Raw genomic sequence first — 14,531 nt, 5'->3', positions numbered from 1 at the left:
TATGCCCAAACAGTTTTATTTTTGTTTCATCAGACCAGAGGACATTTCTCCAAAAAGTACGGCCTTTGTCAAGCAAAGAGGCACTGAGTTTGAGGGTAGGCCTTGAAATACATCCACAGGTAGACCTCCAATTGACTCAAATGATGTCAATTAGCCTAACAGAAGCTTCTAAAGCCATTACATAATTTTCTGGAATTTTCCAAGCTGTTTAAAGGCACAGTCAACTTAGTGTATGTAAACTTCTGACCCACTGGAATTGTGATACAGTGAATTATAAGTTAAATAATCTGTCTATAAACAATTGTTGGAAAAATGACTTGGGTCAAAATAAATATAAATAAGCATAAATATGGGTTGTATTTACAATGGTGTTTGTTCTTCACTGGTTGACCTTTTCTGGTGGCAACAGGTCACAAATCTTGCTGCTGTGATGGCACACTGTGGAATTTCCCCCAGTAGATATGGGAGTTTTTCAAAATTGGGTTTGTTTTTTCAAATTCTTTGTGGATCTGTGATCTGAGGGAAATATGTGTCTCTAATATGGTCATACATTGGACAGGAGGTTAGGAAGTGCAGCTCAGTGTCCACCTCATTTTGTGGGCAGTGTGCACATAGATCTTGGTCCCCATGTGCAGTAGAAAACCGTAGTCTGGCTTTTTTATGGCGGTTTTGGAGCAGTGGCTTCTTCCTTGCAGAGCGGCCTTTCAGGTCATGTCGATATAGGACTCGTTTTACTGTGGATATATACAATTTGTACCTTTTTCCTCCAGCAACTTCACAAGGTCCTTTGCTGTTGTTCTGGGATTGATTTGCACTTTTCGCACCAAAGTACATTAATCTCTAGGAGAGAGAATGTGTCTCCTTCCTGAGCGGTATGACGGCTGCGTGGTCCCATGGTATTTATACTTGTGTACTATTGTTTGTACAGGTGAATGTGGTACCTTCAGGAATGTTGAAGGTCTTGGTTGATTTCTTTAGATTTTCCCATGATGTCAAGCAAAGAGGCATTGAGTTTGAAGGTAGGCCTTGAAATACATCCACAGGTACACTTCCAATTGACTCAAATGATGTCAATTAGCCTGTCAGAAGCTTCTAAAGCCATGATATGATTTTCTGGAATTTTCCAAGCTGTTTAAAGGCACAGTCAACTTAGTGTATGTAAACTTCTGACCTACTGGAATTGTGATACAGTGATACAATTATAAGTGAAATAATCTGTCTGTAAACAATTGTTGGAAAAATAACTTGTGTCATCCACAAAGTAGATGTCCTAACCGACTTGCCAAAACTATAGTTTGTTAACAAGAAATTTGTGGAGTGATTGAAAAAAGGGTTTTAATGACTCCAACCTAAGTGTACGTAAACCTCCGACTTCAACTGTATATAAACTCAGAAAAAAAAAAAAGGGACCCTGTCTTTCAAAGGTAATTCGTAAAAATCCAAATAACTTCACAGATCTTCATTGTAAAGGGTTTAAACACTGTTTTCCATGCTTGTTCAATGAACCATAAACAATGAATGAACATGCACGGGACGGACAGCTGATCGTCCTCGCAGTGGCAGACCACGTGTAACTACACCTACACAGGATCGGTACATCTGAACATCACACCTGCAAGACAGGTACAGGATGGCAACAACAACTGCCCGAGTTACACAAGGAATGCACTATCCCTCCATCAGTGCTCAGACTGTCCACAATAGGCTGAGAGAGGCTGGACTGAGGGTTTGTAGGCCTGTTGTAAGGCAGGTCCTCACCAGACATCACCGGCAACAACGTCGCCTATGGGCACAAACCCACCGTCGCTGGACCAGACAGGACTGGCAAAAAGTGGTCTTCACTGACAAGTCTCGGTTTTGTCTCACCAGGGGTGATGGTCGGATTCGCGTATATTGTTGATGGAATGAGCGTTACACCGAGGCCTGTGCTCTGGAGCGGGATGGATTTGGAGGGTCCGTCATGGTCTGGGACGGTGTGTCACAGCATCATCGGACTGAGCTTGTTGTCATTGCAGGCAATCTCAACGCTGTGCGTTACAGGGAAGACATCCTCCTCCCTCATGAGGTACCCTTCCTACAGCCTCATCCTGACATGACCCTCCTGCATGACAATGCCACCAGCCATACTGCTCTTTCTGTGAGTGATTTTCTGCAAGACAGGAATGTCAGTGTTCTGCCATGGCCAGTGAAGAGCCCGGATCTCAATCCCATTGAGCACGTCTGGGACCTGTTGGATCAGAGGGTGAGGGCTAGGGCCATTCCACCCAGAAATGTCCAGAAACTTGCAGGTGCCTTGGTGGAAGAGTGGGGTAACATCTCACAGCAAGAACTATCAAATCTGGTGCAGTCCATGAGGACGAGATGCACTGCAGTACTTAATGCAGCTGGTGGCCACACCAGATACTGACTGTTCCTTTTGACCCACCCCCCCCTTTGTTCAGGGACACATTATTCCATTTCAGTTAGTCACATGTCTGAGGAACTTGTTCAGTTTGTCTCAGTTGTTGAATATTGTTATGTTCATACAAATATTTACATGTTAAATTTGCTGAAAATAAACGCAGTTAAAAGTGAGATTATAGTCTGAGTTTATATGGATGTGACTCAATAGGTGTGTCATGCCTTCCTACTGATCAACATCATTTGAATAGAAGCATCACTCCAGTCTGTATGGAAGGACATCATATAGGAAGAGTCTCCAACCATTTCTAATGAGCGAATTTACAATAAATGAAAGGTGTCACAAGCTACTCGTGTTTTTACAGCTTTTAAATGAGTTATTCTCTTCTCCTCTACCCTGCAACTCTTCCCTGGGTCGTTGGTGTACAGAGTTTTTACAACAATGGTGTTAGGCCTACTGCTGCAGTGCATCATGGCAGAGTTTTCACAACAATGGCCACCCAATTGATACAAATAATCCTGATATATTTCTGTCAGGTAAGGAGGCTAGTTTGTGGTTAATTAATCATGCCCGAGACGCCGGCGTTTGGAGGATGTATTTTGGCACACCGGCTTCTAGGGCATCATCACTTTTATACAATGGGTAACCAACATATTCAAATAATGATTGACATATTTTCAATAAAAACATAATTTGTATTCATTTACATACTGTCTGGCAACGTTCCCTTGCTTGCATTTGTTTAAGCTGTTTTCTAGTGACATTTATTTGGATACGTCCATAACAATGAGCTAACGAGGTATGATGTCACCTGGCAACGAGGTATGATGTCACCTGGCAACGAGGTATGATGTCACCTGGCAACGAGGTATGATGTCACCTGGCAACGAGGTGAGATGTCACCTGGCAACGAGGTGAGATTTCACCTGGCAACGAGGTGAGATTTCACCTGGCATAGAAAGTGTGTTCTCTCGTCAGGACACTTGTTCAGAGGAACCAGCCAACAACACAGCTAGTACACAATCACTTCAAACTGAAGCTGGAAACACTGTAAACCAGCTGCATTTCGTTTCGTTTTACATGTTTTCTATTGACATTTCTTGGTTATAAATCAATAAAAATGACGCCGATTCATGATTTGGACTGGTTGAGAAAAGCTGCGTGCCCGTCTGTCTCGTCCATGACCGCGACACGTTCACTACTACAGGACAGCTGGAGATCGAATTTCAATATTTCAAACGTCAGAGAGACAGACGGCAAGGTTCATACAAATCTCCGCTGTTGAAAACCACTAGTCTAAAAGAAAAGGGAGATAATGTCCAGATGCTTTACGCAAGTTTATAAATTGCCTGGCTGGGCTGATGAGACAGTGGATTGCAGTCAGACGGAACAGAGTATATAGGTGTTTTTAACATCATAGATTTAGCCGGTGGTAACTTGTAGAATAGACACCAGCTGGAATGCACTTTTTAAACCAATCAGCATCCAGGATTAGACAGACCCGTTGTATAGTTAAGCATTAAGGCACGTGAAGCAGTGCTGTGTAATGAGTTCAGTCACAGGTAAATGCTGTCGCTCGGCCTGACGCGATAGTGGAGGTCCAGTCGACCCATTTACCTGTGACTGAATTCATTACACAGCACCGCTTCACTGTGCCTTAATGCTTTTTATAAAACTGTTACCAGCATATTCAAATAACAATTAATTACATATTTTTCATTCAAACTATATTTGGAAGGTCAATTTTTGATTTAGAATTTTAGGACCCCTAAAAAATATTTCTGTTTTACTACTATAGCCCATAGAAACACGTTGAACAACACATTCATAAACAGCAAAAAAGGGATTATTTATTTTTGTTGGCACAAAACTACCTCCATACTTCCATGCATTTATATGGGTTGCCTTCAGATGAAGGTTTAATATCTATATATATATCCATCCTACCATTAGTTTATATGGGTTGCCTTCAGATGAAGGTTTAATATCTATATATATATCCATCCTACCATTAGTTTATATGGGTTGCCTTCAGATGAAGGTTTAATATCTATATATATATCCATCCTACCATTAGTTTATATGGGTTGCCTTCAGATGAAGGTTTAATATCTATATATATATCCATCCTACCATTAGTTTATATGGGTTACATTCAGATGAAGGTTTAATATCTATATATATATCCATACTTCCATGCATTTATATGGGTTGCCTTCAGATGAAGGTTTAATATCTATATATATATCCATCCTACCATTAGTTTATATGGGTTGCCTTCAGATGAAGGTTTAATATCTATATATATATCCATCCTACCATTAGTTTATATGGGTTGCCTTCAGATGAAGGTTTAATATCTATATATATATCCATCCTACCATTAGTTTATATGGGTTACATTCAGATGAAGGTTTAATATCTATATATTTATATATATATATCTCCATCCTACCATTCGTTTATATGGGTTACATTCAGACGAGTCCCGTGATACTTGTAGGGGGGTCGTAGAGCAAAACGGAGAACAGCATCATGGTTCGTGAGAGTTTATATAGATTCATCATATTCGTTTGTTAGGCCGTTAGGATGCTACAGATGTTTTGGTGAGAAGACCGATTATCGGGACGTCTCCTGGGCTTACCTTAACAACACTGTCCACAGGGACTATAGAAGACCGATTATCGGGACGTCTCCTGGGCTTACCTTAACAACACTGTCCACAGGGACTATAGAAGACCGATTATCGGGACGTCTCCTGGGCTTACCTTAACAACACTGTCCACAGGGACTATAGAAGACCGATTATCGGGACGTCTCCTGGGCTTACCTTAACAACACTGTCCACAGGGACTATAGAAGACCGATTATCGGGACGTCTCCTGGGCTTACCTTAACAACACTGTCCACAGGGACTATAGAAGACCGATTATCGGGACGTCTCCTGGGCTTACCTTAACAACACTGTCCACAGGGACTATAGAAGACCGATTATCGGGACGTCTCCTGGGCTTACCTTAACAACACTGTCCACAGGGACTATAGAAGACCGATTATCGGGACGTCTCCTGGGCTTACCTTAACAACACTGTCCACAGGGACTATAGAAGACCGATTATCGGGACGTCTCCTGGGCTTACCTTAACAACACTGTCCACAGGGACTATAGAAGACCGATTATCGGGACGTCTCCTGGGCTTACCTTAACAACACTGTCCACAGGGACTATAGAAGACCGATTATCGGGACGTCTCCTGGGCTTACCTTAACAACACTGTCCACAGGGACTATAGAAGACCGATTATCGGGACGTCTCCTGGGCTTACCTTAACAACACTGTCCACAGGGACTATAGAAGACCGATTATCGGGACGTCTCCTGGGCTTACCTTAACAACACTGTCCACAGGGACTATAGAAGACCGATTATCGGGACGTCTCCTGGGCTTACCTTAACAACACTGTCCACAGGGACTATAGAAGACCGATTATCGGGACGTCTCCTGGGCTTACCTTAACAACACTGTCCACAGGGACTATAGAAGACCGATTATCGGGACGTCTCCTGGGCTTACCTTAACAACACTGTCCACAGGGACTATAGAAGACCGATTATCGGGACGTCTCCTGGGCTTACCTTAACAACACTGTCCACAGGGACTATAGAAGACCGATTATCGGGACGTCTCCTGGGCTTACCTTAACAACACTGTCCACAGGGACTATAGAAGACCGATTATCGGGACGTCTCCTGGGCTTACCTTAACAACACTGTCCACAGGGACTATAGAAGACCGATTATCGGGACGTCTCCTGGGCTTACCTTAACAACACTGTCCACAGGGACTATAGAAGACCGATTATCGGGACGTCTCCTGGGCTTACCTTAACAACACTGTCCACAGGGACTATAGAAGACCGATTATCGGGACGTCTCCTGGGCTTACCTTAACAACACTGTCCACAGGGACTATAGAAGACCGATTATCGGGACGTCTCCTGGGCTTACCTTAACAACACTGTCCACAGGGACTATAGAAGACCGATTATCGGGACGTCTCCTGGGCTTACCTTAACAACACTGTCCACAGGGACTATAGAAGACCGATTATCGGGACGTCTCCTGGGCTTACCTTAACAACACTGTCCACAGGGACTATAGAAGACCGATTATCGGGACGTCTCCTGGGCTTACCTTAACAACACTGTCCACAGGGACTATAGAAGAATACATGCATCGTAAAAGGAGAAAATAGCATGATACAGACTCTATACATATTCCATTCCTTGAATCAGTGAATGGAGGTTTATGCTAGAAAAAGATTGCTATAAGTCTATGGATCCCAAGGCTCTGAGTAGGCCTAGCCTCCATGAAGACATCTCTATAGACCATGGACCACACTAGGCTCTGAGTAGGCCTAGCCTCCATGAAGACATCTCTATAGACCATGGACCACACTAGGCTCTGAGTAGGCCTAGCCTCCATGAAGACATCTCTATAGACCATGGACCACACTAGGCTCTGAGTAGGCCTAGCCTCCATGAAGACATCTCTATAGACCATGGACCACACTAGGGTCTGAGTAGGCCTAGCCTCCATGAAGACATCTCTATAGACCATGGACCACACTAGGCTCTGAGTAGGCCTAGCCTCCATGAAGACATCTCTATAGACCATGGACCACACTAGGCTCCGAGTAGGCCTAGCCTCCATGAAGACATCTCTATAGACCATGGACCACACTAGGCTCCGAGTAGGCCTAGCCTCCATGAAGACATCTCTATAGACCATGGACCACACTAGGCTCTGAGTAGGCCTAGCCTCCATGAAGACATCTCTATAGACCATGGACCACACTAGGCTCTGAGTAGGCCTAGCCTCCATGAAGACATCTCTATAGACCATGGACCACACTAGGCTCTGAGTAGGCCTAGCCTCCATGAAGACATCTCTATAGACCATGGACCACACTAGGCTCTGAGTAGGCCTAGCCTCCATGAAGACATCTCTATAGACCATGGACCACACTAGGCTCTGAGTAGGCCTAGCCTCCATGAAGACATCTCTATAGACCATGGACCACACTAGGCTCTGAGTAGGCCTAGCCTCCATGAAGACATCTCTATAGACCATGGACCACACTAGGCTCCGAGTAGGCCTAGCCTCCATGAAGACATCTCTATAGACCATGGACCACACTAGGCTCCGAGTAGGCCTAGCCTCCATGAAGACATCTCTATAGACCATGGACCACACTAGGCTCTGAGTAGGCCTAGCCTCCATGAAGACATCTCTATAGACCATGGACCACACTAGGCTCTGAGTAGGCCTAGCCTCCATGAAGACATCTCTATAGACCATGGACCACACTAGGCTCTGAGTAAGCCTAGCCTCCATGAAGACATCTCTATAGACCATGGACCACACTAGGCTCTGAGTAGACCTAACCTCCATGAAGACATAAAGACATCTCCATCTCTATAGAGCCTATCACTGCAGACTGTGTCTCATCCAACAATTCACCATGGCAACATCACCGTCTGGCCCAGCTGACAACCAGCCATCCACAGAGAAGATCAGAAAGAGAGAAACAGATACAGAAAGAGGGAGGGAGAAATACAGAGAAAGAAAGAGAGATGTCCACCACACAAAGAGGACAATGTCCTCCCGTCACCCCCCTTTCTACCTCCCTCGGGGCCCAGTCGCTGAAATGGCTACCACCCCACCCCAACCCACCCAAACCACCACCCCAGCCAAACCCACCGAAACCCACCCCACCCCAACCCACCCCAGCCCAACCCAACCCACCCCACCACAACACACTCCAGCCCAACCCACCCCACCCCAGCCCAACCCACCCCACCCCACCCCACTCCAACCCAACCCCACCCCAGCCCCAGTCAGTCACACACCATAAAACATAATGAACATGAATGTGTAGTTCATGGGAACAATAAGAGCCAAGCAGGGAGGGTCCTACCCAACCCTCTACCGACCCGTGCCCACACATCCCAGTCTGCAATTCCCCACAACGAGTGGCAATAACCATAACATCGGCAGGGGGTGTATGGGGGAGGGGGAGGGGGGACCATCAATCTGCAACAAAGCCAGAGCCAGCCCTGAACAGTGGAGCAGTAGGACGAGGAACGCACCGTTGTCCAGACCCATTTACATGTCTGTTTAGAACACGTGGAGAGACGTGGTAGAGTCCTAGACTGTACTACCCGGGTGACTGTACTACCTGGGTGACTGTACTACCCGGGTGACTGTACTACCCGGGTGACTGTACTACCTGGGTGACTGTACTACCTGGGTGACTGTAGTACATGGGTGACTGTACTACCCGGGTGACTGTACTACCTGGGTGACTGTACTACATGGGTGACTGTACTACCAGGGTGACTGTACTACCTGGGTGACTGTACTACCCGGGTGACTGTACTATCTGGGTGACTGTACTACCTGGGTGACTGTAGTACATGGGTGACTGTAGTATATGGGTGACTGTAGTACCTGGGTGACTGTACTACCTGGATGACTGTAGTATATGGGTGGCTGTACTACCTGGGTGACTGTACTACCTGGGTGACTGTAGTATATGGGTGACTGTACTACCTGGGTGACTGTACTACCTGGGTGACTGTAGTCCCTGGGTGACTGTACTACCTGGGTGACTGTAGTCCCTGGGTGACTGTACTACATGGGTGACTGTACCAGATATATAACCAACCTCTGATTGGACCAGGGCTCGTAGCACCACCAGCTGTATCGTGCCCCTCAAGTTCCCCTCCATAGACATGGATCTCCTCAGGGTCTCCATGGCTTCATGGTTCGACTTCCCCAGTAGAGACTCTCCGTTCACCGCTATCAGCTGGTCGTTGACACGCAGATGACCGTCCTACAGGAGAGAGACACAATTCATCAGTCAGTCAGTCAATCACTCAATCAGTCAGTCAGTCAGTCAGTCAGTCAATCACTCAATCAGTAAGTCAGTCAGTCAGTCAATCAGTCAGTCAATCAGTCAGTCAGTCAGTCAGTCAGTCAATCAGTCAGTCAGTCAGTCAGTCAGTCAATCAGTCAGTCAGTCAGTCAATCAGTCAGTCAGTCAATCAGTCAGTCAGTCAATCAGTCAGTCAATCAGTCAGTCAGTCAGTCAGTCAGTCAGTCAGTCAGTCAGTCAGTCAATCAATGTTGCTTTCAGCCTCCCGGGTGGCGCAGTGGTTAAGGGCGCTGTACTGCAGCGCCAGCTGTGCCATCAGAGTCCCTTGGTTCGCGCCCAGGCTCTGTCATAACCGGCCGCGACCGGGAGGTCCGTGGGGCGACGCACAATTGGCCTAGCGTCGTCCGGGTTAGGGAGGGCTTGGTCGGTAGGGATGTCCTTGTCTCATCGCGCACCAGCGACTCCTGTGGCGGGCCGGGCGCAGTGCGCGCTAACCAAGGTTGCCAGGTGCACTGTGTTTCCTCCGACACATTGGTGCGGCTGGCTTCCGGGTTGGATGCGCGCTGTGTTAAGAAGCAGTGCGGCTGGTTGGATTGTGTATCGGAGGACGCATGACTTTCAACCTTCGTCTCTCCCGAGCCCGTACGGGAGTTGTAGCAATGAGACAAGATAGTAGCTACTACAACAATTGGATACCACGAAATTGGGGAGAAAAGGGGGTAAAAATTCAACAACAAAAAAAAATCATGTACAGTAAAACACTACAGCTTTTTAAGAAACCGGACAGCAATTCTACAGATATTTTTCTGAGAATTGAAGTGTTTTGGAGGCAAGCTGAGGTGAGCCCGAGGGGACATGTGTTCGTTCCTCCTTGCCAGTCAGTCTCTCTGCTACACTGTGCTGGTGTGTTTAGTGACATATTCAATCGCTCCCTATCCCAATCTGTTGTCCCCACATGCTTCAAGATGGCTACCATTGTGCATTCTTGGGTACAGGAACAAAGGTAACTGAAATAAATGACTACTCACTTCCGTTATCATGAAGTGCTTTGAGAGACTAGTCAAGGACCATATCACCTCCACACTACCTGACAGCCTAGACCCACTCCAATTTGCTTACCGCCCAAATAGGTCCACAGACGATAAAATCTCAACCACACTGCACACTGACCTAACCCATCTGGACAAGAGGAATACCTATGTAAGAATGCTGTTTATTGACTACAGCTCAGCATTTAACACCATAGTACCCTCCAAACTCGTCTTCAAGCTAGAGACCCTGGGTCTCAACCCCGCCCTGTGCAACTGGGTCCTGGACTTCCTGACGGGCCGCCCCCCAGGTGGTGAGGGTAGGAAACAACATCTCCACCCCGCTGATCCTCAACACTGGGGCCCCACAAGGGTGCGTTCTGAGCCCTCAACTGTACTCCATGTTTACCCATGACTGCGTGGCCATGCACGCCTCCAACTCAAGTTCAAGTTTCAAGTTATCAAGTTTGCAGACGACACAACAGTGGTAGGCTTGATTACCAACAACGACGAGACGGCCTACAGGGAGGAGGTGAGGGCCCTCGGAGTGTGGTGTCAGGAAAATAACCTCACACTCAACGTCAACATAACAATTGAGATGATCGTGGACTTCAGGAAACAGCATTACTCATCTCATGTGTATATACTGTATTTAATCTATTGCATCTTACCTATGCTGCTCGGCCATCGCTCATCCATATACTTATATGTACATATTCTCATTCACCCTTTTAGATTTTTGTGTATTAGGTAGTTGTTGGAGAAATGTTAGATTACTTGTTAGATATTACTGCACTGTCAGAACTAGAAGCACAAGCATTTCTCTACACTCGCAATAACATCTGCTAACCATGGGACCAATAACATCTGCTAACCATGTGACCAATAACATCTGCTAACCATGTGACCAATAACATCTGCTAACCATGTGACCAATAACATCTGCTAACCATGGGACCAATAACATCTGCTAACCATGTGACCAATAACATCTGCTAACCATGTGACCATTAACATCTGCTAGCCATGTGACCATTAACATCTGCTAACCATGTGACCAATAACATCTGCTAACCATGTGACCAATAACATCTGCTAACCATGTGACCAATAACATCTGCTAACCATGTGACCAATAACATCTGCTAACCATGTGACCAATAACATCTGCTAACCATGTGACCAATAACATCTGCTAACCATGTGACCAATAACATTGTATTTGATCTGTTTTGAATGATAGAAACCTCAGATCTCCTTCCCTTATCAGCCTGGCCACTAGCCTCTCCTCACGACACACAGTAGGGCTGACGTGGGAGACGAGAACAGCTTGGTATGACCGGAAAAATACAGCCCTGAACATATAACCTATGTAGCTATCTGATCTGTACATTATAGCCTATGTAGCTATCTGATCTGTACATTATAGCCTATGTAGCTATCTGATCTGTACATTATAGCCTATGTAGCTATCTGGGCTGTACATTATAACCTACGTAGCTATCTGATCTGTACATTATAACCTATGTAGCTATCTGATCTGTACATTATAGCTACCTATGTAGCTATCTGATCTGTACATTATAACCTATGTAGCTATCTGGGCTGTACATTATATCCTACGTAGCTATCTGATCTGTACATTATATCCTACGTAGCTATCTGATCTGTACATTATAACCTATGTAGCTATCTGGGCTGTACATTATATCCTACGTAGCTATCTGATCTGTACATTATATCCTACGTAGCTATCTGATCTGTACATTATAACCTACGTAGCTATCTGGGCTGTACATTATAACCTACGTAGCTATCTGGGCTGTACATTATAGCTTACGTAGGTATCTGTACATTATAACATATGTACGGGATGCGTGGGATAAAGAGCAGCAGTATTTGGACAAAATCACGATCTCCCAGGAGTTACGCCTTGATCACAACAACAGTGGCATTGCATTTTGGGAAACCGGAAGTAAATACATGTCCAATTAAACACTGCGTTTGTCCTTGTAGCGTTGCAGAGACAGCTGTAGTGCGTTCTGGGTGGTTCGCGTACATTGAATTTATCCAACAGGTGCGTCAAACTGTGGGCTGTAGACGGCTGGACAGAAATGGTAGCAGAAGGTGAATGTTGAACTTTTGTTGCACACATAACCAGGAGCTGCTAGGTAAACATTACGCGCAAATGACGCCGTCGGTGTGATCAAGACGTTACCAACGTTCACCTTTTTGGAAGGGGAGGGGGACATTCGACCGTTAACTTGTAAAAAGAGAGAGAGAGGATGAAGCTCCTGGTTTTGTGTGCAACAAAAGTTCAACATTCACCTTCTGCTACCATTTCTGTCAAGCCGTCTGCAGCCTATCTGATCCACGAGCATGTTCTCTTCTCTTAACATGTACGGAGCCAGAACCTAATCCAGCAGCTGACCAGATGAGCAAGACTTTAGTCCTGGGCTAACTGAGATTAGCAGCCGTCTAGATGAGCAAGACTTTAGTCCTGAGTTAACTGAGATTAGCAGCCGTCTAGATGAGCAAGACTTTAGTCCTGGGCTAACTGAGATAAGCAGCCGTCTAGATGAGCAAGACTTTAGTCCTGGGCTAACGGAGATTAGCAGCCGTCTAGATGAGCAAGACTTTAGTCCTGGGCTAACTGAGATAAGCAGCCGTCTAGATGAGCAAGACTTTAGTCCTGGGCTAACAGAGATTAGCAGCCGTCTAGATGAGCAAGACTTTAGTCCTGGGCTAACGGAGATAAGCAGCCGTCTAGATGAGCAAGACTTTAGTCCTGAGTTAACTGAGATTAGCAGCTGACCAGATGAGCAAGACTTTAGTCCTGGGCTAACTGAGATTAGCAGCCGTCTAGATGAGCAAGACTTTAGTCCTGGGCTAACGGAGATTAGCAGCCGTCTAGATGAGCAAGACTTTAGTCCTGGGCTAACTGAGATAAGCAGCCGTCTAGATGAGCAAGACTTTAGTCCTGGGCTAACAGAGATTAGCAGCCGTCTAGATGAGCAAGACTTTAGTCCTGGGCTAACTGAGATAAGCAGCCGTCTAGATGAGCAAGACTTTAGTCCTGAGTTAACTGAGATTAGCAGCTGACCAGATGAGCAAGACTTTAGTCCTGGGCTAACTGAGATTAGCAGCCGTCTAGATGAGCAAGACTTTAGTCCTGGGCTAACTGAGATTAGCAGCCGTCTAGATAAGCAAGACTTCAGTCCTGGGCTAACTGAGATAAGCAGCCATCTAGATGAACAAGACTTTAGTCCTGAGTTAACTGAGATTAGCAGTTGACCAGATGAGCAAGACTTTAGTCCTGGGCTAACTGAGATAAGCAGCCGTCTAGATGAGCAAGACTTTAGTCCTGGGCTAACTGAGATTAGCAGTTGACCAGATGAGCAAGACTTTAGTCCTGAGTTAACTGAGATTAGCAGCCGTCTAGATGAGCAAGACTTTAGTCCTGAGTTAACTGATATTAGCAGCCGTCTAGATGAGCAAGACTTTAGTCCTGAGTTAACTGATATTAGCAGCCGTCTAGATGAGCAATACTTTAGTCCTGGGCTAACTGAGATAAGCAGCCGTCTAGATGAGCAAGACTTTAGTCCTGGGCTAACTGAGATAAGCAGCCGTCTAGATGAGCAAGACTTTAGTCCTGGGCTAACGGAGATTAGCAGCCGTCTAGATGAGCAAGACTTTAGTCCTGGGCTAACGGAGATAAGCAGCCGTCTAAATGAGCAAGACTTTAGTCCTGAGTCAACTGAGATTAGCAGCTGACCAGATGAGCAAGACTTTAGTCCTGGGCTAACTGAGATTAGCAGCCGTCTAGATGAGCAAGACTTCAGTCCTGGGCTAACTGAGATAAGCAGCAATCTAGACGAACAAGACTTTAGTCCTGAGTTAACTGAGATTAGCAGCCGTCTAGATGAGCAAGACTTTAGTCCTGAGTTAACTGAGATTAGCAGCCGTCTAGATGAGCAAGACTTTAGTCCTGAGTTAACTGAGATTAGCAGTTGACCAGATGAGCAAGACTTTAGTCCTGGGCTAACTGAGATAAACAGCCGTCTAGATGAGCAAGACTTTAGTCCTGGGCTAACTGAGATTAGCAGTTGACCAGATGAGCAAGACTTTAGTCCTGAGTTAACTGAGATTAGCAGCCGTCTAG

The 14,531-nt window shown here is 45.8% G+C and overlaps 1 protein-coding gene across 1 annotated transcript in view; it reads right to left on the bottom strand.

Annotated features, from left to right (window-relative positions):
- The window catches only part of LOC139386328 (partitioning defective 3 homolog B-like), a 406,750-nt gene that overhangs the window by 207,413 nt on the left and 184,806 nt on the right, over nt 1–14,531 (bottom strand). Inside the window, exon 14 of the mRNA XM_071131853.1 lies at nt 9,132–9,299. Coding sequence (XP_070987954.1) covers nt 9,132–9,299 — 168 coding nt within the window. The remainder of the gene's footprint in view (nt 1–9,131; nt 9,300–14,531) is intronic.

The sequence above is a fragment of the Oncorhynchus clarkii genome, chromosome 3, assembly GCF_045791955.1.
Source record: "Oncorhynchus clarkii lewisi isolate Uvic-CL-2024 chromosome 3, UVic_Ocla_1.0, whole genome shotgun sequence".
NCBI lineage: Eukaryota > Metazoa > Chordata > Actinopteri > Salmoniformes > Salmonidae > Oncorhynchus > Oncorhynchus clarkii.
This window is presented reverse-complemented; position numbering and strand designations above follow the sequence as displayed.